The 23,105-nt window shown below is 40.4% G+C and overlaps 3 protein-coding genes across 3 annotated transcripts in view; 2 read left to right on the top strand and 1 right to left on the bottom strand.

Annotated features, from left to right (window-relative positions):
* The window catches only part of LOC120631469 (thyroid adenoma-associated protein homolog), a 28,675-nt gene extending 14,949 nt beyond the window's left edge, over positions 1-13,726 (top strand). Inside the window, exons 14-27 of the mRNA XM_039901073.1 lie at positions 400-564; positions 1,427-1,585; positions 1,890-1,965; positions 2,539-2,720; positions 2,964-3,102; positions 3,881-4,111; positions 4,469-4,621; positions 5,248-5,373; positions 5,563-5,666; positions 7,476-7,560; positions 8,174-8,349; positions 9,224-10,107; positions 11,262-11,518; positions 12,365-13,726. Of these exons, the coding sequence (XP_039757007.1) occupies positions 400-564; positions 1,427-1,585; positions 1,890-1,965; positions 2,539-2,720; positions 2,964-3,102; positions 3,881-4,111; positions 4,469-4,621; positions 5,248-5,373; positions 5,563-5,666; positions 7,476-7,560; positions 8,174-8,349; positions 9,224-10,107; positions 11,262-11,518; positions 12,365-12,640 (3,013 nt within the window). The 3' untranslated portion in view covers positions 12,641-13,726. The remainder of the gene's footprint in view (positions 1-399; positions 565-1,426; positions 1,586-1,889; positions 1,966-2,538; positions 2,721-2,963; positions 3,103-3,880; positions 4,112-4,468; positions 4,622-5,247; positions 5,374-5,562; positions 5,667-7,475; positions 7,561-8,173; positions 8,350-9,223; positions 10,108-11,261; positions 11,519-12,364) is intronic.
* A 20-nt stretch (positions 13,727-13,746) lies between these two features.
* Positions 13,747-16,280, top strand: LOC120631467. Its single transcript, XM_039901071.1, has 2 exons — positions 13,747-14,118; positions 14,221-16,280. Exons 1-2 carry the CDS (start codon positions 14,067-14,069, stop codon positions 16,170-16,172), a joined length of 2,004 nt encoding a protein of 667 aa, XP_039757005.1. The 5' UTR covers positions 13,747-14,066; the 3' UTR covers positions 16,173-16,280.
* A 534-nt stretch (positions 16,281-16,814) lies between these two features.
* On the bottom strand, positions 16,815-22,987 carry LOC120631468 (poly(A) RNA polymerase, mitochondrial-like). The gene is made up of 7 exons (XM_039901072.1): positions 22,849-22,987; positions 22,605-22,780; positions 21,656-21,973; positions 21,247-21,375; positions 20,846-21,057; positions 19,301-19,530; positions 16,815-18,738 (listed from the first exon to the last, which is right to left on the bottom strand). The coding sequence occupies exons 1-7, from the start codon at positions 22,940-22,942 to the stop codon at positions 18,098-18,100; spliced, it is 1,800 nt and encodes a 599-aa protein (XP_039757006.1). The 5' UTR covers positions 22,943-22,987; the 3' UTR covers positions 16,815-18,097.
* Positions 22,988-23,105: the final 118 nt, after the last annotated feature.

Genomic DNA, 23,105 nt, shown 5'->3' with positions numbered 1-23,105 from the left:
ATAAATATTCCGCCGAGCACATCGGGATTGGAACCTTCCAATATTAAAATAAATATATTCTATATTTTAGTGAATTTTAATAATTGCACTATAAAAAATGTGTTATTACTACTACAATAAATAATTACTTTATTAATACTTAGTTTATTTGTGTACACTCAGTAATTAATGATATTTATTATGGTTACAAGAACTGACTGTTTTAATGTTAACAGTAAGCTAACTATTTCAGCCTTTTAGAGGATTCTTATTATTGGATTGGATAAAGTTTTGTGTGCAACTGTTTATAATCAGTTATTAAAATCATGTGATACTATTACCACACTCGTGTTTTAACCCCTTATTATACTACAGTTGCAAAAATTACTATTAGCTGGTTTATTTTATTGCTTGTTTCAGCACCATACCGAGCAAAGTGAAGTTCGCACTTCTCGGCATATTGCTCAAGGAGGCCCAGAAACAGCTCGCAGTGTGCCAGCAGAGCATAGTGTACGGGGCTCGGAACGCGCCCATGTACGGCATACTGCATTGTATCGGACACGCCCTAGAGCCGATCGCCCCCTTGTAAGTACCTTTAACTATTACTAATCTTTGAACTATCGGCTGGATTCGCTTAGAAGGAAGGAAAGAAATAAATACTATATGCTTAAATATCAATGGCGAGTTGAAATAACGACGAAATTGCGTTTCAAAGTCTAAGTCAAAAATATCTTTATTCAATTAGGCGCATAGGTGGCACTTTTGATGCGTACATAAGAATTACACGGTAGTGAGATGATGGCGATAACCACATTCGTAAACTTAAAACTAAAGCTACGAGGGTTCCAAACGCGTCCTGGTCTAAGCAAACTTAGCCGGGTGTTTTTTTTTTTGCTATCTTATATTTATTTGTTTTATATAGGAGATGGTTTTATTTACTCACGATGTTTTCCTTCACCATTGAAGCAAGTGATATTTTAATTACTTAAAACGCACATAATTGACGGTCGATTGGCGCAGCGGGCAGCGAACCTGCTCTCTGAGTCCAAGGCCGTGGGTTCGATTCCCACAACTGGTTATGTTTGTGCTATGAACATGAATGTTTTTCAGTGTCTGGGTGTTTATAGTTATATTATAAGTATTTATGTATATTATTCATAAAAAAAATATACATCAGCCATCTTAGTTAGTACCCATGATACAAGCTACGCTTTCTTTTGGACTAGATGGTGTGTATTGTCGTAGTATATTTATTATTTTATTTAATTACGATAAGTTAGAGGTGCGTAACTCGGATTCGAACTTGGAACCCCGAAAGGAAAGTCGAGCTCCTCCCCACTGGGCTATCCCCGCTTCTCATTGTACGTTTTACTTAATGCATATGTATTAATATGGGAAACTTGTTATATTGTTCGAACATCCTAATAATATATGTGATTTTTTTCAGCGGGATACCTGCGGATAGCTTGACAGCCGTCATGCAGACTTTGGTGGACACTTGCGTGCAAGTATGCGCGTGCGCAGGTTCCGTGTTGGCCAGCGCGGCGCCGGAAGGGCTCCTCCCAGACGTAGCTCCTCAAAATGCTACCTGCGACTCCGCCGGGGGGTGAGTCTTCCCTAGCTTAATAATGGCCACCGCCTGTGCTTAGGATTTGACAATTTATTCGACTATTTACGTTGCTTCATGTTAAAGCATTGTGTGTGCTTAAGCAAGATGTGTATATTTTCATGCGCATAATATTATTCTTCCTTAGTCATTGTTTTAGTTCTTTTATCAACTCGTTTTGTTAAGTGTTATTTTTGTTAAATAGCAATTCTTCTGTTTTGCTTGAACTCGAAACGTCTAAGATTTTTAGATTTCACTAACACTATCCGAGATCAAACTTACTATTAAATATAACCTTTTGCAGTTACATACGCCTGGAAGACGGCAGAGAGGTCACCGCACAAATGGTTCTACTCTGTGCGTGGAGATCCGTGAAAGAGGTAGGTTTTCATGTAACTTGTCCCCTTCTCCTTTTATCAGTACTAATTTGAATGCCAACGGGTATTTATGTTTTGAACAATTTTCGAAGCAGGTCATATAGGCTTAGCACGCAGTCGAGAAAACGAAGTAATAGCGAGGGCGAACGATGAATCGAGGTATAAAACCTAATAGTTTTTGAGTGAACCACTGCCATAGTTTTTAATGAAAGAAATCAGATACAGCTAACATCACATGCAAAATTGAAATCGGTGCGCGTGTCGGTCTTTTATCTTCAATAGGGTTGTCATACGTAAACACTTAGAATGTTATCAATTCGTTTGTGTCGATAAATAAATATGCTTCTTCTGATTTCATATTTTTACAGGGTGATTCCTTGTGAAGTATACTTATGCATCTTTCAACATAATTGCGTAATTCGTTTACACGTTGTATATAGTCATTATTCACTATGTTATATTGCTAGCGCGATGCAAGATCTTCGTAGCGCCATCTAGTTAGGTAATGTGGAGCCCGCAATACTGTAGTGCACCGGTAATGTGTCGATGGGATGTTGGGGGCATGGGAACTTGCAGGTGTCACTGATCCTCAGCACCGTAGCGAGCCAAGTCCTCCTCCACGACGAGCTGCGCCCGGCGAGCCTGCGGCTGGGCCTGGTGAGGTCCATCGGCGAGCAGTTCACGGCGCTGCTGACCGAGACCAAGCACAGGGGCGCCTTTGAACAAGTCTACGTCGGCTTCACTAGGCTCTTGACTAGGTATGGGAATATGCATGATGACTACTCCTTTTGAAAAACTCCCCTACCTAGAAGTATCTACGAGTACTTTATCAATTTAGAGACAAATTAACGGTTGTCTTCATGTAAATTGCAAATTATATTTAAAATAAATACTTCCCGCGGAAATGCTTGCTGTGTCGCTCTTACGCACTTTTATTGTACAACAAGTCGACACGATGCAAACAATTGGGAGGGCAGAAATGAGGAGTGGGTCGGTTTCAGCCTGTGGCGCAGTCCCAGCGCGGAGTTCCACGAGCTGCCGGCGCGCTGGCTGGCCGGGCTGCTGGCGGCCATCGAGGCGCCGAGCGCCGCGCGCCCGAGCGCCACGCGCCGCAGCGCCGGCCTGCCCTTCCTCGTACAGGTGCTCGCTCGGCGGCAATATTTTTAAGAACGACATACACATATACTTATGATACACGGATAAACATTCATGTTCATCGTACACATTTTCCACTTGTGAGAATTAAACCCACGGCCTTGGAATGGAGAGCAGACCTTGCTTTCTGAGTCCGAGGGCGACTCATCAATTGACAGGTCTTTCGCCCGATGAAGGGGTGAACAACATTTAGCGGTATTTGCAGCGCACGTCGTGATAGCTCTCAGATGGCAGATTTTTTCCCTCCGTTCTTCTTACTCTTTAAAGTCTCGACAGACTGGTCGTGGTCGTCACCTGGGTGTCTTGGCTCGCTTTAGAATTCGTCGCCGCTCTTCCCTAACGGTTCCCTTTCTTGCGCATTTGTGTAGAGGAGCCTCGATTGCGGCCTCCACAAGGGCCAGAGTATTGTCACATATCCAGTTGCTGTTTACGTGCAAGTTTAGGTGGTGTTGTAAATATGTCAGCACTAGTAATAACAACTTCTTTACATAATAACTTTTTTTCATTATGACGACTTTCTTGGAAAAATTGTTCAGTGGTTTCCCCATGTCTTCTACATCATAGTCTTCTAGATCCCCAAGGCCGCGTGAGCCCAGTAGTCAGGATGGTTGTATGGATCTACCGGAGCCTCGCCCGTTCGTGTCGTATCTAGCAGGGGAAACCGCGAGCAGGAGAGATTGACAGTTGAGGTCGACTAGCTGTTGTTGTCAGATTTCCCCTTAACGTTTCCCTACGTACTTGAGTCTCGTTGCTATGTCTCTAGGCGCTCGTGATCACCGAGTTGCAAGTGAAGGCGAACGCGAGGAGTTTCGACTCGTGCATGAACGCGCTGTTGCGCGTGGCGCGCGAAGCCGCGTGCGAGCAGAGCCGCTGCCACGGCCTCAACGTGCTGCGCGCGCTGTTCCGCAACTCGCAGCTCGACGACTACGTCGGCGCACACGTGGGCGCCGGCCTGCTGGTGGCGCTGATGGGCTTCGAGAGCGGAACATGGATCGTGAGCACTTCCAACTAACATTTTTTTTCTATTGTAGTAGCAATCTGTTATGCGCACGCATCCGCTGGCGTATGGATATGGAAGAGTTTGATGGACTTGCGGTACTTTGGACACGCAAAAAAGAGATTTCCTGGAAGAAGAGGTGGGAGGTCTTTGCCCGCATGTCCTCTAAATATTATAAGTGGAAGCCCAGAATTGAAAGCAATCGCCAAAACAGTATTATTAAGTTGCTTTTGTTTCGATACAGAATAATAACCCTTATTTTTAGGATGTCAAATAAACTGTCATTTAAAGATACCACTGTTTAAGGCGATGGTAGAAGATTCCAGGATTCAGCAACAAAACGCCATTTTCCAGGAGCGCAACTCGGCAACCCTCTTGTTCAGCGCACTGATGGTGCGGATATTCGGCGTGCAGAGGTCGAAAGACTCTGAAAACCTGTCCGTGAGGAACCGCATGACCGGCAGAATCTTCTTCCTGCGATATCCACAGCTTTACGATTTTATGCTTGTAAGTTTAATTTAAATTATCCATTTTTTTTTAATTTTCTTATTTTAGAACTGAAACTTTCTAAAAAATAAACAGTTTGATTATTTATACATATGAAACAGCTTGTTAAAGCTTTTGTTTTTTATATCTTGAAATGGTGTACAAACAAGGATGAATTATATAATTTAGATTATCTCTGCTAGTTTAACATTCCCATGAGTGGTAGCAGTAAAACAAATCCCCAGCAGATGATTGTGAGCGAGACAAAGCGAAAGGACTTTATACAAGATCGTAATATTTCGGAGCTCATCGTTCGCATACGCGCTACGTAGTACATAGAGCCAATAAAATATAATGTCATTCTATTGGCTGGCTGCTGTCACACCTTTAGCCAGAGCAACGTTGTGCTTGTATACTCATTGCCCATACACTAGTGAGCAAAAGTAATAACATATGTTTATTTCTTCATTGCTAGCGAGTACGAATTATTTTCTAAAATTTACAAGAAACATTATTGTAACGCAAGCCCGGGTTTTTAGCGTCTATGGTAGTACTGCCACTGTTAAGAGGCATTGAGTAAGGAATTCTGAAAAAAATAATAAACGGTTAATATCAATATCAATATTGAGGTATATTTATTGTTACAGCACAAGTTAAAGGAAGTAAGTGAGAGCGGCAAGGAACAGTTGCTGCATCCGTCGTTGTATCCAATCTTATTGCTACTGGCCAGGCTGTATCCCTCTTCGCTGGAAGGGACCGTATCGAATTTGAAGGTAATTTACACTTTTGTTTTGCGTAAAATAATAACTATCTCATTCTATTTTGATGTCTAAAAATTTTAAGGATTTGATCCAACCATTGACTGTTCAGTTCGACCCGGTAAATTTTACGAAAAATATCACTTAAAACCATGACCTTGGGATTATTCATGTGTGCATACGTGTCGTGCCCGTGTCGCGCAGTTGTCGGCGTTCGTGTCGCCGGTGGTGCGGTGCGCGGGCGCGGCCACACTGCACACGCGGCGCCTGGCCGCCAACGCCGTGTCGCCGCTCGTGCCGCCCGACGCGTGAGTGCTAACTGTATACGTGTCGTGCCCGTGTCGCGCACTTGTCGGCGTTCGTGTCGCCGGTGGTGCGGTGCGCGGGCGCGGCCACACTGCACACGCGGCGCCTGGCCGCCAACGCCGTGTCGCCGCTCGTGCCGCCCGACGCGTGAGTGCTAACTGTATACGTGTCGTGCCCGTGTCGCGCACTTGTCGGCGTTCGTGTCGCCGGTGGTGCGGTGCGCGGGCGCGGCCACACTGCACACGCGGCGCCTGGCCGCCAACGCCGTGTCGCCGCTCGTGCCGCCCGACGCGTGAGTGCTAACTGTATACGTGTCGTGCCCGTGTCGCGCACTTGTCGGCGTTCGTGTCGCCGGTGGTGCGGTGCGCGGGCGCGGCCACACTGCACACGCGGCGCCTGGCCGCCAACGCCGTGTCGCCGCTCGTGCCGCCCGACGCGTGAGTGCTAACTGTATACGTGTCGTGCCCGTGTCGCGCACTTGTCGGCGTTCGTGTCGCCGGTGGTGCGGTGCGCGGGCGCGGCCACACTGCACACGCGGCGCCTGGCCGCCAACGCCGTGTCGCCGCTCGTGCCGCCCGACGCGTGAGTGCTAACTGTATACGTGTCGTGCCCGTGTCGCGCACTTGTCGGCGTTCGTGTCGCCGGTGGTGCGGTGCGCGGGCGCGGCCACACTGCACACGCGGCGCCTGGCCGCCAACGCCGTGTCGCCGCTCGTGCCGCCCGACGCGTGAGTGCTAACTGTATACGTGTCGTGCCCGTGTCGCGCACTTGTCGGCGTTCGTGTCGCCGGTGGTGCGGTGCGCGGGCGCGGCCACACTGCACACGCGGCGCCTGGCCGCCAACGCCGTGTCGCCGCTCGTGCCGCCCGACGCGTGAGTGCTAACTGTATACGTGTCGTGCCCGTGTCGCGCACTTGTCGGCGTTCGTGTCGCCGGTGGTGCGGTGCGCGGGCGCGGCCACACTGCACACGCGGCGCCTGGCCGCCAACGCCGTGTAGCCGCTCGTGCCGCCCGACGCGTGAGTGCTAACTGTATACGTGTCGTGCCCGTGTCGCGCACTTGTCGGCGTTCGTGTCGCCGGTGGTGCGGTGCGCGGGCGCGGCCACACTGCACACGCGGCGCCTGGCCGCCAACGCCGTGTCGCCGCTCGTGCCGCCCGACGCGTGAGTGCTAACTGTATACGTGTCGTGCCCGTGTCGCGCACTTGTCGGCGTTCGTGTCGCCGGTGGTGCGGTGCGCGGGCGCGGCCACACTGCACACGCGGCGCCTGGCCGCCAACGCCGTGTCGCCGCTCGTGCCGCCCGACGCGTGAGTGCTAACTGTATACGTGTCGTGCCCGTGTCGCGCACTTGTCGGCGTTCGTGTCGCCGGTGGTGCGGTGCGCGGGCGCGGCCACACTGCACACGCGGCGCCTGGCCGCCAACGCCGTGTCGCCGCTCGTGCCGCCCGACGCGTGAGTGCTAACTGTATACGTGTCGTGCCCGTGTCGCGCACTTGTCGGCGTTCGTGAGTCTTTATTAAAAAAATACGCAGTGACAACCAAAACATCTAATGTGTTTACATTTAAGGTCAAATGGCGTCAAAGAAAAAAGATTAACGTCCTAGATATAACATTCGCACGCAATTCCACACTCACACCCATATACACGTGAAATGTGATGTCAAGAAGTTTTTTTAATAACTATTTATATGACTTAACTTAAAATTATAACATTAGCTTTGAACTTTTTATCATGAGTGTCCTAGTACGTACTCTCTTTTTAGATGACCTCGTAGGTTTATTGGAACATACAAAGTATTGTATAATTTCAGATACATTCCACATGTAGAGAGCATGCTGAATTTGTTGTGCGATGAAAGCATCAAGAGAAATTTCTGCCACGGCATATTATTGCAGGTGAGCCTTGTACGACCCTCTCTAAGCAATGTTATGTGCAATACTCACATACATAAAAGCTATTCGTATATACTATGCGTCGCAGAAACAAATTTCATCCCCACCACCTGGATGGCTTGATTTCATCGTCCGATGTAGTAGATTTTTCTCCCACGCACATGCAAATTATGCAACTGGAAATTTCTTGTTTTGTAAAATTTTAAATGATTTATTTATTTATTTAGGAAAACCTTGGACAAGAAAAATGTATTAACGTATACATTTTTTCTTGTCCAAGTTTCTTAGTTGAATGTTCAGCTTATTACTGGTTTTCACAACGTTTGCAAATAATTTCAAAATTAATTACATTTTAAATACAACTGCATTACAAAGTAAATGTCTAAAAATATTTTGCTAATTAATTAGGTTATAATGTTAAAAACTAAAAGAGAATTAAAATAAAATTGAAATGAAATTATTATAAAATAAATAAAATAGTGATATTTTTAATACAGCCAATTCCTTATTGCGTGCACGTAATAAATATTCATGTCATGTGTTAAAATTGTCAGCTTTCTTTTTTTCAGCTAGTACTTAAAGATTAATTTATGTACTATACATTTTTGATATCCAGATTTTGAAGCTACTAGATACGCCACCAGAAAATCTTCCAATCGACCGTGAAACGCAACGTCGCTTGGCGAGTCTGTTCAGAAAATCCGTTTGGATATTAACACAGTGCTCAGGAAACACACCTTGCTATGTGATAGCTGATGAATATATTAAGATTATTAATGTGCTAATAAGGAGGTGAGGCTTTAATTTATTACCATTTTAAGTTTCAAATTAATAAGTGTAAGGTGACTTTATGAGATGGTGAAAAACCTGGCGCTTGAAACCTTAATAGCTTTCAGCTTCAGTTCACTAACACGTACAATATCACTTTGTCTTCAATCTTTTGAATACCCCGGTAAATTTGTTGCGAGCTTCTCAGACAAACTTGGCAGACAAAAGAGTTGGTATTCAACTATTTTATAAATTTTCTGATTACATCTCTTAGTTAGAGGATTGAAAGTATAATATGTATCTAAAAGTGCAAAAGTTTAAAATTGCAAGGGTTATCTTAAATTAAAAAGTCCTCAAAATAAACAAACAAATAATATATAAATATACTAAAACAAATACACACATAGCCATCTAGCCTCAAAGTAAGCGTAGCTTGTGTTATGGGTACTAAGATGACTGATGAATATTTTTATGTATAATATTCATAAATACTTATAATATACAGACAAACACCCAGACACTGAAAAACATTTATTTTCATCGCACAAACATTTTCCAGTAGTAGAAATCGAACCCACGGCCTTGGACTCAGAGAGAAGAGTCAAAGAGATACCAAAAATAATAGACCTTGAAGTCCTAAAAGTTGGAGTTTTAATAATAATAATATAATGTAAATATAATATAATAGTTTTACGGCCCCAATCTAAATAAAAGAGCATCAAGAGCAATCGCCTGGCATCGCGCAAATATATTCAAAACGTCGGTTTGATACACTCCCATTCTCACTCGGCCCAAATCTTTTCCTTCTCCCCTCGGGACTAGTGTGAAATGGCACGACTATCCGCACTAGCACCAAAATGCATGTTTGTGTGTACATTAATTTTATCACTTGTTACAGGTTCGACACACTACTCGAAGAGACATTTATAAATGAAATCCAAAATTATTTAAACGACCTAATATTTAATAACGGTAAATTAGAAAAAAACCCCGGAAAGGAACTGTGCTTATCAAACGCTACCTATTTATACATAATAACGTTAAATATATACAACAAAGTAGATGAAATATGTCAATTTGTGCGTAAATGTCTGTCGCATCATGTCAACGAAGTCGTTCTGGCAGTTTTAAACTATTTGCTTATCCTCTACGGAAAATTGGATATCGAGAACCCCTTTCAGCAACACCTAAACGAGATTTCACACAAAAATACTATCAAATTGCATAAACTGAATTCAAAACATGAACTATCAGAGAAAAATGGCGTAAAACCTCTAAAAGAGGACTCAGAATCTTTACCATCAGAGTTAATTGTTTTAGATGTTCTAAGAAAAGATGCGAAATACATAGAGATATTATGCGAAGTACTAAAATGTAGCAAGTATTTGGAATGCACTCAGAAGTGTTTGAGACTAATAACTCTAGAGCCCGATACTCAAATTAATATTATAAACGCTAAAGAAAATAAAGATATTGTAAAGTCTAAAACTGAGCTTTCTGCTACTGACGACATCATCCTGGATACACTGATACGTTATATCGAAAATGAACACGAAAATTTGACCCATATCTACTTAGCCAGTTTATCCGATTTTTTGTCACGAAGGATAAAGGAAAAAAACTTTATGAGTATGCGAATATTAGATGCGCTAAGGCTCATTTTCGCGTGCAGTTTGTCAGATAATTGCTGTGATACGAGAAGCGTCGTTGTAGAGTTTCTGGAGGAAAACTTGCAATTGCTTCGGGAGTTCGATCTAGGAAAATTGAGTGAAGAGGATCAATGTAAGTTATATTAAATTACTAACGTTCTTTGTCAGCTTTTATTACGGTTTTTTATTAATTCATTTTTATATTAATCCCGTGGAAACCGTTGGTTTTCGTGGAATAAAAAGTAGCAAATTCAAATTCGAAATTTCTTTGTTCAAGTAGGCCTATAACAGGCACTTATGAAGCGTTTATACATATATGTTTACATAATTGTAAGGGGATGGTGATAACTTCGTTCGCGAACTAAAACCTAAAGCTACGAGGGTTCCAAACGCGCCCTGGTCTAAGAAGAGTCCACAACAAACTTAGCCAGGTATTTTTTTATGTTATCACCATCTCACAGTGAATTAATATTAAGCTATGAAATTAGAGCAATTCACACCCAAGGTTTTTTTACCGTTTAAGTAACCCTTAAAATTATAATTGGATTTTTCTGTTAGCTTACGTGTTATATAAACTTTGAACTTTTGAGGCTTAGCCTATGTTTACGCTTCGTCCTTTCAACTAACTCTAAGTCAAAAATCAAGTTGATTACTTGCTTACTTGGAAGAAAAGGAAATTCAAAGAAACAAACACTTTAGCGTATCTAATATTAGTTAGGATTTGACGACTTGTAAATTAAAGAGTACCGTAATGTGTTGATCTTTATTCTTCATTAAGATATTAGTTTTGAAGTTCCTTGCTTTTTTTAGAACTGGTTTGGTTAAGTAGTGTTGTTCCAATTCGACCGATTCGCGGCCTGATTGCCCTTTTCATTCTTAGAGCACGTTAAGCCAGGCCGTCCTTGTTACTTTCTTACGACCTCCCTAACGTACCGCATCGATCCCCGGCAGGCTTGAATTTTTACTGGTTAAGCTTGGTGGGAGGTTTGAGCCGTAGCTGGGTGCCACCCAGCTATAATAACCGTTAAGGTTATGTGTGTTTAGGTTTTATCCAAACGAAAAATGTAAAATATGATAATACAAACACAAAATACCAAACCTTGTGGCGAGCACCATAGATAAGTTAGGTTATATGAGTTGCCTAGTGAAACTCGATTGGTGAAAGACAGGCCTAGGAATCTTCTTTGCTTACTTAGGCATTACCTTTTCCGTCGTTAGTGAAAACGGGCATTAATGTTTTTGGATCAAACGGTGTTAGATATTTGTTTTGATTACCTACTCTTGCAGTTGAGTTCAAAGCGACGTTGTGGGCCACTGTGGTCACAATCCTCGAGGACGAGGACGAGTCGATCCGCGCGCGCTCATCACACATCATCAGCCGCTTATCATCATCACAATCTCATCACGTGATAGCGAGCCGCGCGATGGACTTCCTGCTCGGGATCGTGCGAAATGATACGAAGCATTCGGTGGCGTTGCTGACTGCGATCGCGCTGTTGGACTTCAAGGCGGAAGTGTGTATGAATGACGACATCAATGACGAGGTACGCATTGCAGTTTTTAATAAAGATTTATATAACGTCGCTTTATACAACGTGTAAATAAAAATCGAAATAATACTTCACAGGCTTTACATTATGTACTGTTTCTGAACTTATCTGTGAAACCGAAACCTAATAGTTTTTTGATAAACCACTGCCATAGTTTTTGCTGAAAGAAATCAGTTACATGCAAGAGTAAAAAAATCATTACTCGTACGGAACGTAGCGTAGTACTATGCGCGTGTCGGTCTTTTATTTTCAATAATGTTTTGAATTCTAAAATAAATATGCTTCTTTTGATTTAATATATTTACAGGGCGACTCCTTATGAAATATACTTATGCGTCCTTCAATATTATTTCGTAATTCTGTTACACGTTATATATTTCATAATGGAAAACGGAACCGCTATAATTACTACGTACCTTACCCAGCGTATGTGATTGTTTGTTTGTTTTTTTTGTGTTTTCAATTTTTTTATATACATACATTCCGTACATTATAAAAAAGGTTTTAATTTCACTTCGAGCAACATTGTTTTCTAAATTTTTATATAAGTATAAATGATTTTTTGTTTTGTTTACATTCCAAGTTTTAAATGAGAAATTTCTAATATATATGCGCGCGATTTCGTCCCCGTTTGGGTAATAAAAAAGTCCGCAGAAACTCTTTATTTTCCCGGGATACAACTTATCCTATGGGCGTCATCTCCGGGATGCAAGCTGCACGTGTGCCAATTTTCATCAAAGTCAGTTCAGCTGAACATAGTTAACAAAGAAACAAACAGACAGGCACACTTTTGCATTAATAATATTAATATTAAATGAAATAAAAGACTTATATTCGCAGTGTCGAGTTTTCGATCAAAACGAGAGATACAACGCCGACCTCGAAGAGACGATCTGGGCGCGCGCCTGCGCAGCTGCGGTCGCCACGCCCACCGCCCACGCACGCGCACACGTGCACGCTGTCGTGCACAGTGCGGCGTACCGGAGCACGTTTGAGAGATTGTGTGGCGACCATATTACTGCATATACTAGTCTAATAGAAGGCCGACGAAATGTACCGGAAATCAATCCGAAAATTGAAATATTCTATTATAACTTAGGCGTTCCGCAAACGTAGATACTTTTTGCAACCGACACGGAACTCTTCATTTAATAACTGCCGTCCGTGCGGTAAAGGCAACTTTGCCGAACTAGTTAACAAATTTTAATTTTAGAGTAAAGTATACTAGTCGCATTTTTGTGTAGTTGTAAAATGTAATTTTTTTTATAGTGATAGTTGACGGACCCAGTAAATGGCACCACCTGATGGAAAGTGGCAAGCCATCGCCTATAAAAAACGCAACGCTAAGTAGGGAATGCAAGGAACACGTTCTACAACATCTACCTGTGTTCATCAACCGTAGCCTTGGCCATTGCAGCTTGGCGGCAGAAGCAAGCATGGCTTGCCCGGATGAGCTCTGTCACAAAAAGCTCCACTACTACTAAAACAAAAAGACCAAGTTACGGTAAGGTGGATGTGGCGCTAGTTCGCATTATTTTATTTTTCTCACCGGGGAAATGGCTAAATTTTATCTCCTACCACAGCTTTATCAACTCTCCAATCACAGGAAATAATATCTAAATATTATACGTGTAATAGTAGACGGGGGTAAACTTCTCAGATTCCCTGTTACCGCACTTGGGCAGGTGAACACATTAATACAAGGGGTAACCCTTATCAGGGGATGTAATCGAGGGATATAATTTTTATCCCCTGCCTATGCAGTGCAGAGGAAATAATGAAGGTTTCGTGGTAATATTGAAAGGTTTAAATGATAAATCTCACTTCAGTTGCGGTATTATTTTCTGTTTGCAAATGAAAATTATTAACTTACTAGCACGTAGGCTGATGAAGGCTATGTGCGGATGACGTCACCCGACTTACTTGCAGGTGCAATATCCGGTCAGAATGACCAATTCCAATTTTGATAGAAACTATTATTTTCTATTTTTATACTTAAACTTTTACTCGTTATATTTATTGACTAAAGATTACTAAGTTAAGAAAGTGTCAAGCGATGTAAATAAGAAAGAACAGTTTTTATACATTTGTAGCGCTTTATGTGGAAACCCCGAAGTAGTGCGGGACGAATGCTATAGATCTTTTTATAAGGATCTGTCGTGCGTCGCGTTAAAATACAGGTGGCCGAAGACTAGTCGTAGATTATATGAGGCCATGAGAGCCAGAGTGGCCTAACTGTCATTTTTTCAATACTGATTTTAATTCAAAAAACTGCTCTAAACGGCAAAAGTCATAGCGCCACAGTGGCCTAAAATTAGTTCAATATTGTTTTCATAGATGGAATTAGTATTACTACCACAGCCTATCAGAAATTTTAAAAGTTTGGTAGCGCTATAGTGGCCTAAATGAGTTAGGCCATTTTTGCACTATGGCAATACTAATTAAATTGACATTTCTTTGACGTTAGGCCAAACTGTCATAGTTTGCCGCGTGATTGTTTTTAATGTTGAACGAAGGTTTTTCTTGCAATTAATGGCTTAAAATGGATAACATGGAAGCTGGAACCTCTAGTAACATAGAAAACACAATGCAAGGTAAGCAAAACATGATTTTGATAAGAAAAATTGTCAGTCAATTGAGTGTTGTAACTAATTTTGTCAGTCTACTATTTCGTAAGCAAATTACTTTACTTTCAGATATCTTCGGAGTGGATGAGGAAGACCCATATCAAGATTCAGGCTCTGAGTATTTACCATCCAGATCGCCATCGCCAACTCCCTTGGATCTAATTGATATTTTAGAAGATAACCACTCTCAAAACAACCAAGACCCTCAAAACGACCAAGAGCAACGGAAGCCAAGAAAGCGAGTTCGACAGCCACATAAGTGGAAAAAGAATATACGCAAGGCAAAACGCGCGAGAGGTGAGGAATATGTGAATGCAAAAGGCAAAACTGTACCTTCGAAAAATATAAACACAGATATACCATGTAGATGTGGACTAAAATGCCACGATAAAGTTGGTGCTGCACAGCAAAAAGCACTCTTCGATAGGTTTTATGCCATGGAAAGTTTTACTTTGCAGTCATCTTACTTATTTTCATTGGTAAAAGTGTTACCTAAAAAAAGATGCTCTTTTCTCACTGATCGCCGACAAACTGAGTCTAGACGCTCCAATACCCGAGTATATACTATTCCAAATTCCGATGGTTTGTATACTACGGTATGTAAAGAATTCTTTAAAAAAGTTTTTGCAGTATCTGATGGAAGAATATCCAGAGTTTTAAAAACAAAATTGTCCATTCCTACACCACCTATTGATAGAAGAGGAAAGCATGTTCCTGTCAATAAGACATCTGAAGAAAAAGTTCAAAAAGTAAAAACATTTATTGATAAATTTCCTAAGTATGAATCACACTACACACTACACAAGAGTATGAACAGAAGGTTCTTAGCTCCAGATCTAAGTTTACCAAAAATGTATTCCATGTACTGTGATAATATTTCTGAGTCAGAAAAGGTATCCGATTTTATGTTCCGGAAAATATTTAATGAACAATTTAATTTATCATTCCATGCACCTGTATCCGATTCATGCAAGAAATGTGACAATTTGAAGATTAAGATAGATGCAGCTCATTCACTAGAAGAAAAGTACCAGCTTGAGTTACAAAAAAAGTTACACCTCTCAAAAGCTGACAGTGCGAAAGATAATTACAAGAAAGATAAAAACCTTGCTAAAGAAGACTTAGATGTCACTGTCATTGTATTCGACCTAATGAAAACATTGCCTACTCCAGTAGTGTCAACGGGAGTGTGTTATTATAAAAGGCAGCTGTGGACGTATGTACTAGGTATACATGATGCTGCAAATGACAACGCAACAATGTGTGTATGGGATGAGACTGTAGCCTCTAGAGGACCACAGGAGATAGGCTCTTGTTTATTGCGATACATTAAAGAAAATGTTAAGACCAAAAGGTTAATTTTATATTCTGACCAATGTGGTGGCCAAAATCGCAATATAAAAATGGCCACTCTTTGTCAATATATTATTAGTCATCCAGACTATGTTGTGGAAAATATTGACCATAAATTTTTTGTAAGCGGTCATTCTTATTTGGCGTGTGATCAGGACTTTGGCTTAATAGAAAAAAAGAAAAAATATTTTCAGAATATTTTCGTACCTGATGATTGGATTGAAGTAATAAAGACTGCAAGAAAGAAAAAACCCTTTCAAATTATAAAAATGGCCAAAGAAGATTTCTATTCAACCAAAAAATTGGAGAATAATATAACCAATCGAAAAGTCACTGCAGAGAAATCAAAAGTAAAGTGGCTAAATATTCAGTGGCTCCTGTACCACAAGAACTACCCATTCACAATATTTTTTAAATATTCAAATAATGAAGAGGTCCTGTTTGAAAGTGTGGACTTGAAAAAAAGAAATTCTATTGCCATAGCTAATTTACAGCTTGATCTTTTGTATCCATTGGGTAGACAAATAAGTGTGGAGAAAAAAAAGGATTTGGTGGAACTTCTTCAATACATTCCCCCGGTACTTCATGATTTTTATAATAATATTAAGGATAGTGCTTCGGTAGGTAATGATTTGCATGTGGAAGATGAAGTAATAGATAGTGATTGATGCTTATAAGGAAGGTTTATTAATGTAAGGATACTTTTATTATAATAAATACTTTGGACTAACTGCTTATTTTTTTAAATTAATCTTAAACCCCAAATGCCAGAGTGGCCTATCTATAAAAAATAATAATAATAATGGTACCTAGGATTGACATAGGTCCTAAAAAACAAAGAATATAACATATGAAGAGACTTAGGCAATAAAAAACAATAAAATATAAATATTTTCTAAAGTTACAATTATTTGAAATATGGGCTTCTCTTTTTTCCTTACTACTGAAAACTATTGTTTAAGTAGTTAGGCCACTCTGGCTCTCATGGCCTCATATCAACTTGGCCATTTAATGGAGTAACTTATCCGGCATCCTGGGCACCTTGCTTTGTTTGAAGGTTTGGATAATGTTATTATTATTTTTAAATCAATCTTCTTGCACATACATAAATAAAATATACTTTTTCTGCATATTATTTTATAATCGATCTGTCTAAAATTACCATTGCACACATTGCACCTTTGAGTGGTTGGTATTTTTGGACAAAGTCAATTTTAATTATTAACTTTTTAAAAGCAACTTTTTTGTATATTAAATTAATAAGTAGGCGAATTTTATCAATACATGTTAGTATAAATAGAAAAAAAAAATTGTCTTCTAAATGTTTTTATTAACAAATAAATGTTTTTCTCTTTTAACTCGAATAGTCTTATTAAATACGCTAAACTAAAAATTGCATTCGCTAATGGTTTGCATGTACAATGGTGCCGTATTGGTGGAAACAGTGTTTTGTCACACTCTGAATTCTCTACCCTAAATGGTTGTCTGGAGGAGATCGCGATATATATAAGACCGCCTTTGCGCACCTTATATATATATATTTATTGTTTTTGTTATTTCTTGTTTTCACTTTTAATTTGTGCAATAAAGACTTTATCTATCTATCTATCTGACATTAGAAAAGTGCTGTCTGTAGAAGTGTGACAAAACACTGAATAATCAACGTTAGACCACTTTTATTCGTAAGGACCTTAGTTTAAAAGTAGTGCTATGTTATTCTATATGGAACACTGTAAGAGTTGGAAAATCTTTTAGACATGCCAATTTAATGTGATGTTAAGTGTACAACTGAATAATTATCAACATGTACATTTTGACTTGTAGACAAACATTTGACAATAATTCAGAGGGCTTATTGGAACAGCTCACAAAAGGGCACTTAAACTTTCTGTTTAAATAATTCTCGCTAACACCTAAAGATGGGTTTATACCAAACGAACAAAAAGCTAGGGCTAGAATAAGAGCATTATTTCAGTGTAAACGAAAGATTGTTGCCAGCGTTACCACCAAAATATCAACAAGCAAAAATGAGAACCAAGAACTGGAATTCTTGGGTAAATGTTAAGCTCAGCAGAACTAATGCTCATTGCTAGAACTAGGGAGCGATCACACAACGCTCTAGGCAATTGTTTGCACGCTCTAATGCCGTTAACATCGAGCAAGCGAGCATTCTTAGAATATTCCATAGAATCTTGCGAACAACTACAGACTGCTTTGCATCTGTTTACACTCTTTCAATTTAATAGAGTAGGCCTTAAAAGTTTGTTGTGTAATGATGCTGTCGTTTGTTTTTATTTTACGTTTTGGTAAGCTTTTTCGTCCATTGAGCCATCGCTTCAAACCAAAATCTTTGTAAAACAATAATTTAAAAAACCAAACCGAGCCAAGTATTGAAATTATAGAAGGGACACTGAAAAAAATGTAGTAGAATGTCAGTACTAATATTTTACATTAAATTTAAAAAGGCATATACAGAGCGACATCACCAAAGGACACATATAAATTTGAATCATTCATCAGTATTCCAAATACTACCACTCAATACATCACAATATCCACACAGACACAACAAAAAAAGTTAGTGCACAGATTCTCAAATGAGTTTATTCCTTCGTATCCTGTACACTTCTCGGGCACTCTGGCTATTTTTGAACTTCATCTCACTCTTTTTGTCCCCTCTTGTTACATCACTCGCTTCCGTTAATTTTTCAGTCTTTTTAAACTTCTCCAATTTCGACCTTATTCCCTGCGCGGACGGTTCAAGTTCGTCGTTATCGTTGAACAAATCTTTCATAGACACTAGTCTGTGGGAGTTTCCCACTCTCAGTAACTTCTTTAAGCCCCTAGAAGCCTTTTGTTCGATGAGCCCTAGGATACCCCAGTCGTCAGATTTGTGCCCATCCAAGCAAGATTCCAGATGCCACGCGGCGTTCCTTACTTCCAAACGTAACCTTTCACATTCTTCGTAACTGACATTTCTGCTAACATTGAGAGCCGGTTCGAGAGGGTTCACCACGTAAAGAGGCAACGAGTTAGGCTTCCGAACAGGCCTGCCTTCGTTAATAGATATCGCTTTGTCTTGGAACTCGAATTGAGAGTAAAACTCGAAGAATTTAAATAGTAAAGTCTGCAAATCGTCGGTGTTCTGTGAGTACGATTCTGTGGGTAATTTGTTTAGATCTCGTAGGAATGTGCAATTGAGATTCTCTTCGGCTACTCGTGTATCCTCTTTGCCTGGGAAATTAAAAAGGTACGATTAATTTTTGACTGGTAAAGGCTGCATATATAAAGATATGCAACCTATACCAAATCTTAACAGAGAGTGTCCGATTTCTTTCGGCTTACGTATATAGGATTTTTTTTTGCACGTAAAGCTAATTCCTTCAAAAAACCCAACACCTGAATTCCGCCATCGAGAGCGCCATTTCAAATTCAAATTAAAAAAATGTTTTATTCATGTAAACCTTATCACATGCACTCGAACATGTTAGGTGATGACAAAAACTGCATTCGTTGACTCAAAACTAAAGCTAGGAGGGTTCCAAACGCGCCCTGGTCTAAGGAGAGCCCACTTAGTATTAACCATTACTGGCCACCCTCTGTCTACAGAGCTCGAGTGTTCTCCCAGAATGAAGGGTTTAGACCGTAGATTGGTAGATTTAACACGCCTTTGAGAACTCTCACCGCTAAAAATGGATATTTCATTGCTCAATAACTCCGAAAAGCCAGCGCGGCGTGCCGGGGCCCGAACTCGGAACTAGGCAAGTATGATACAGGACGGTGTAAGGGAGCGCACCGGCCAACTCCACCAGGCGCCGCAGCGGCGGCAGCACGGGCCCGCTGGCCGGCTGCTGCAGGAAGAACAGCACCAGCAGCGTGAGCGGGAAGTTGGTGAGCCAGCGGCCCGGGTGCGCGTTGGTCAGCGCGGCCGCGCGCGCCCAGCGCCGCACCGCGCCCGCCAGCGGCCGCACGCGCGCGTCCAGCGCGCCCAGCTGCCACAGCAGCTCCGACATGTACACGCCCGACCTGCGACGGGATGCCCACGAAAATTAATGGAAGTAAAGTGTGACGAACGTGAATATTTTTCAGTGTCTGGGTGTTTATATGTATATTATAAGTATCTTTGTATCATCCTCAGCCTATAACGGTCCACTGCTGGACTAAAATCCTCTCCCGATGGGAAGGTTTGCCCATAATCACCACGCTGGGCAAGCAGATCGGTGCTCGCAGTAGATAGTAGAATTAACAAAATGGACGCCGCTGCCCGTCATCAGTTATATAGTTCATAAAAATATTCATCAAAATACACATAACACAAGCTATGCTTACTTTAGTGCTAGATGGCGATGCGTATAATGTCGAATTTATATATTTATTTATTTTCGGACTCATAAACAACTTCAACACGCACTGTTCGAAATATTTGGTCTTATCGTACAAGATGCCACGAAACTTTCTGAACGCTGCTGACCCTACTGACGTAATTGCAGCAAAAGGATATGTTCTTCTAAAAAATAAACTAGGCTATACCTATCCCTCCGTCCTCACTTATGTCAAAAATACCAAAGTTACTGCGTGATGCAGCCAAACTAAAAAACTCATTTTCACTTTAACCAGTAAGAAGGTTTTTCGGGATAAAAAGTATCCCGTTTATTATTCGAAATTTTATCGAAATCTTTTCACCCGTTTTAGTATAGTTGTAGTTTTTAGTAGTGCATTTCTCTATATAAAAGGATATAAAGCAGCTATTTATAATAGTCCCAAGTTTAGCAGAAAATCACAAATGGCACACATCTAATATGCCAAACCACCCAGGGTCAACTCACGGGAATTAAACATTTTCGAATGCTAATAAAATCATACAACAGAAGGGCCACATCTGAGGCATTAGCAGTGGCGTGCATAGAGGGTATGCACAGGGTATGCAGATAATATAAAATGAAGAAATTCTCCAGTATGAGTTATAAATACTTAAGGGTAGGCTTTAAATAACTCCTACGATGCCTATCCTTAAGTTTTTTTAGAACTCGTACTGGAGGTTTTCTTCATTTTATATCATCTGCAGACCCTGTGCATACCCACTATGCACGCCACTGGGCATTAGCACTCAACTGAAAAAACTTCAAAGCGAGGGGTAAAGTATATGATACAACCAGAAGATGCAAAATCTCCTCCAGCAAATAACTGCAGCTGGTACTGGCCGCAACCAGTACTTGCTGGGATCTAGACAGCGACGTCAAAATGGATAGTAAACGGTCGACCTGAAACCAGCGACCAGGCAAACCTGAGCCGCAAGCAAAAGAAGATACCACGAACATAAACTTAGATAGAAGACACTCACGTGTTATTGCAGCACAGATCACAATCAACGTCAGCTAAGTCATGCGAGTATTTCACAATGGGAACTCTCGCATTCAGGATCTTCTGCACTCTTGTAGCACCGGGCACCCTTAGTTCCAGCAATGCTCCCACCAGTTCCATGTGCCTTTGCCATGGACTTCGCCCTCCTTCAGATTTCTTCTCTTGATATACTAGCCGATTTTTCTGTGATGTCTATGGAATAACTAATATTGAAATAAAAACCAAGATCTGTTGCTTGTTGATCTTTTTGATCTGTTGCCATACATGCATACAATTAAACCATTTAAAAAATAAATTAGGCTGATAACGATGATGACAGTCTTACAATGAGCAGAAAAGTATAAATTAAACTCTATGTGACAATGCAATATGGACACTTACCAGATCATCAGTCAATGTGTTGGTAAGCACAAGATCTAGGTCACAGCCCATTTTGCCAAAGCCATTAACAGATGAACCAAATGGCTGCACTTTAATATTTGCATACAGACTACTAAATACTGTCTCCAACTGAAAAGATGCATAATAATAAACATATGTCTCCCATGGAAATTAGTATTTGCTTTGAAAAAGTGAATATAACCTGTATTGTTTTCAAACTTTTAGGCTTAGTTAGACAGCCTCTCACTGCGAGACATGGTCTTAGTATCATTGGAGTTCTACTCTTTATAGTAACATGTTCCCTGGGACTCATCTTATGTCAGACCAATCAGTGGCAGGATCCCAATGGCGATCAACAATCAAGCCAGTAGAAATAGAACAGAATGTGAAAATATAAAATCACAATTACCTGTCTAGCAACCATATATCTCAACCGCACTCCAATATCGTTCAACACAGTCCTATCATACAACATCTGTATCTGTTCAGACACTGAACTGCAGTTCATGAGTTCCTCAAACAAAACATCTTCATTTACAGATAAACTCCCATCTTTAACGGCCAGGTGTGTTACATTTTGAGCATACTTCTCCTTAACAGAAGTTGCTCTAAACCAGAGGAAGGGCGACTGGACTCCCATTACATCAATTTCTTTTTTGTGTGAACTGCATGATTGTAATACATTATTAAGATTTTCTTCTGAACTAAATTCGATGAGCATGAAATGCTGTAATAAAGGTACAAGGTTAAAATTATCTAGTGATCACATTTTAACTATGAGGAATAATTATTCACACTCATTACTAAATATAAACACAACAGATAGACACTACAGATTATAAGTGCCTATTTACTTCATTTATACACCTACACTACATTTTTAACACTACCTGATAAATGTCAGATAGCTTATTCACAATTTTTGTCATCATTTGACATAAAAGAAACTGACTTTTAGGCTATTCAACACTTGTGAAGTTGTGAAACAGTCCCTTAAGTATTTTTCATCCATCTAAAATGAAATTGTAGGATAATTCATGAACTACTTGCAGTTTGCAAAACAATGATAGCTTAGAGATAAACATTGCAGGGACTGCATTTTGCACTTGCAGTGCAACAGTCTTGGTAGACATTGGCGCCACTTATGTTGTATACATAACTCTAAACTTAATTACATTGACAGGTCTAAATGTAAGGCTATATATACTCTTTTACAGAGAGCATTAAAGATTTTAGCTTGAGATTTCTGGACAACAGAATTTGCACCAGTATATATCTATTTAAGCAATTATACTAAGACCGAACGGTACATGTAGTGTGCAAAAATTGGATAGCCAGCTTAGGGTTATAGATCTCACCTCTCCAGCTGAATTTTTATAATGATGAATGTCATTGATTGTTGCATATTTAGAGCAATAACCGTGCAATTCGTTGAATGACGACTCGGAATTCACTTGAACGACAAGACTTTGACGCGCCTCCGCTCTCCTTTGAGCCACAATCTCATCGAAACTTATAAATTTTCGTGGTACATCTGAAAATGAAACATAACCTATAAAATATAGTTTCATCGTGATATTAATCATGAAAAGATTTAATTACCCGACTTTTTTCTATGAAATATATATTTACTGCAGCTTTTGCTAAAAGGCTTTCTTAACAAATATAATTTTCCTGTCTGCAACAATACAGACATTTTAATAAAAATTAGTTCAGCGGACTATTAAAAAACATAATAAATCAAAAGTCAAAATGACAATTCGTTGTTGACTGATGTCACAATGGTACAGAGGTACGGTACCACAAATTTTAAATTTAAACCACTGTAAATATCTTTCCGATACAATTTAAAATAATAC

Source organism: Pararge aegeria, chromosome 18 (assembly GCF_905163445.1).
Source record: "Pararge aegeria chromosome 18, ilParAegt1.1, whole genome shotgun sequence".
Classification (NCBI taxonomy): Eukaryota; Metazoa; Arthropoda; class Insecta; order Lepidoptera; family Nymphalidae; genus Pararge; species Pararge aegeria.
This window is presented reverse-complemented; position numbering and strand designations above follow the sequence as displayed.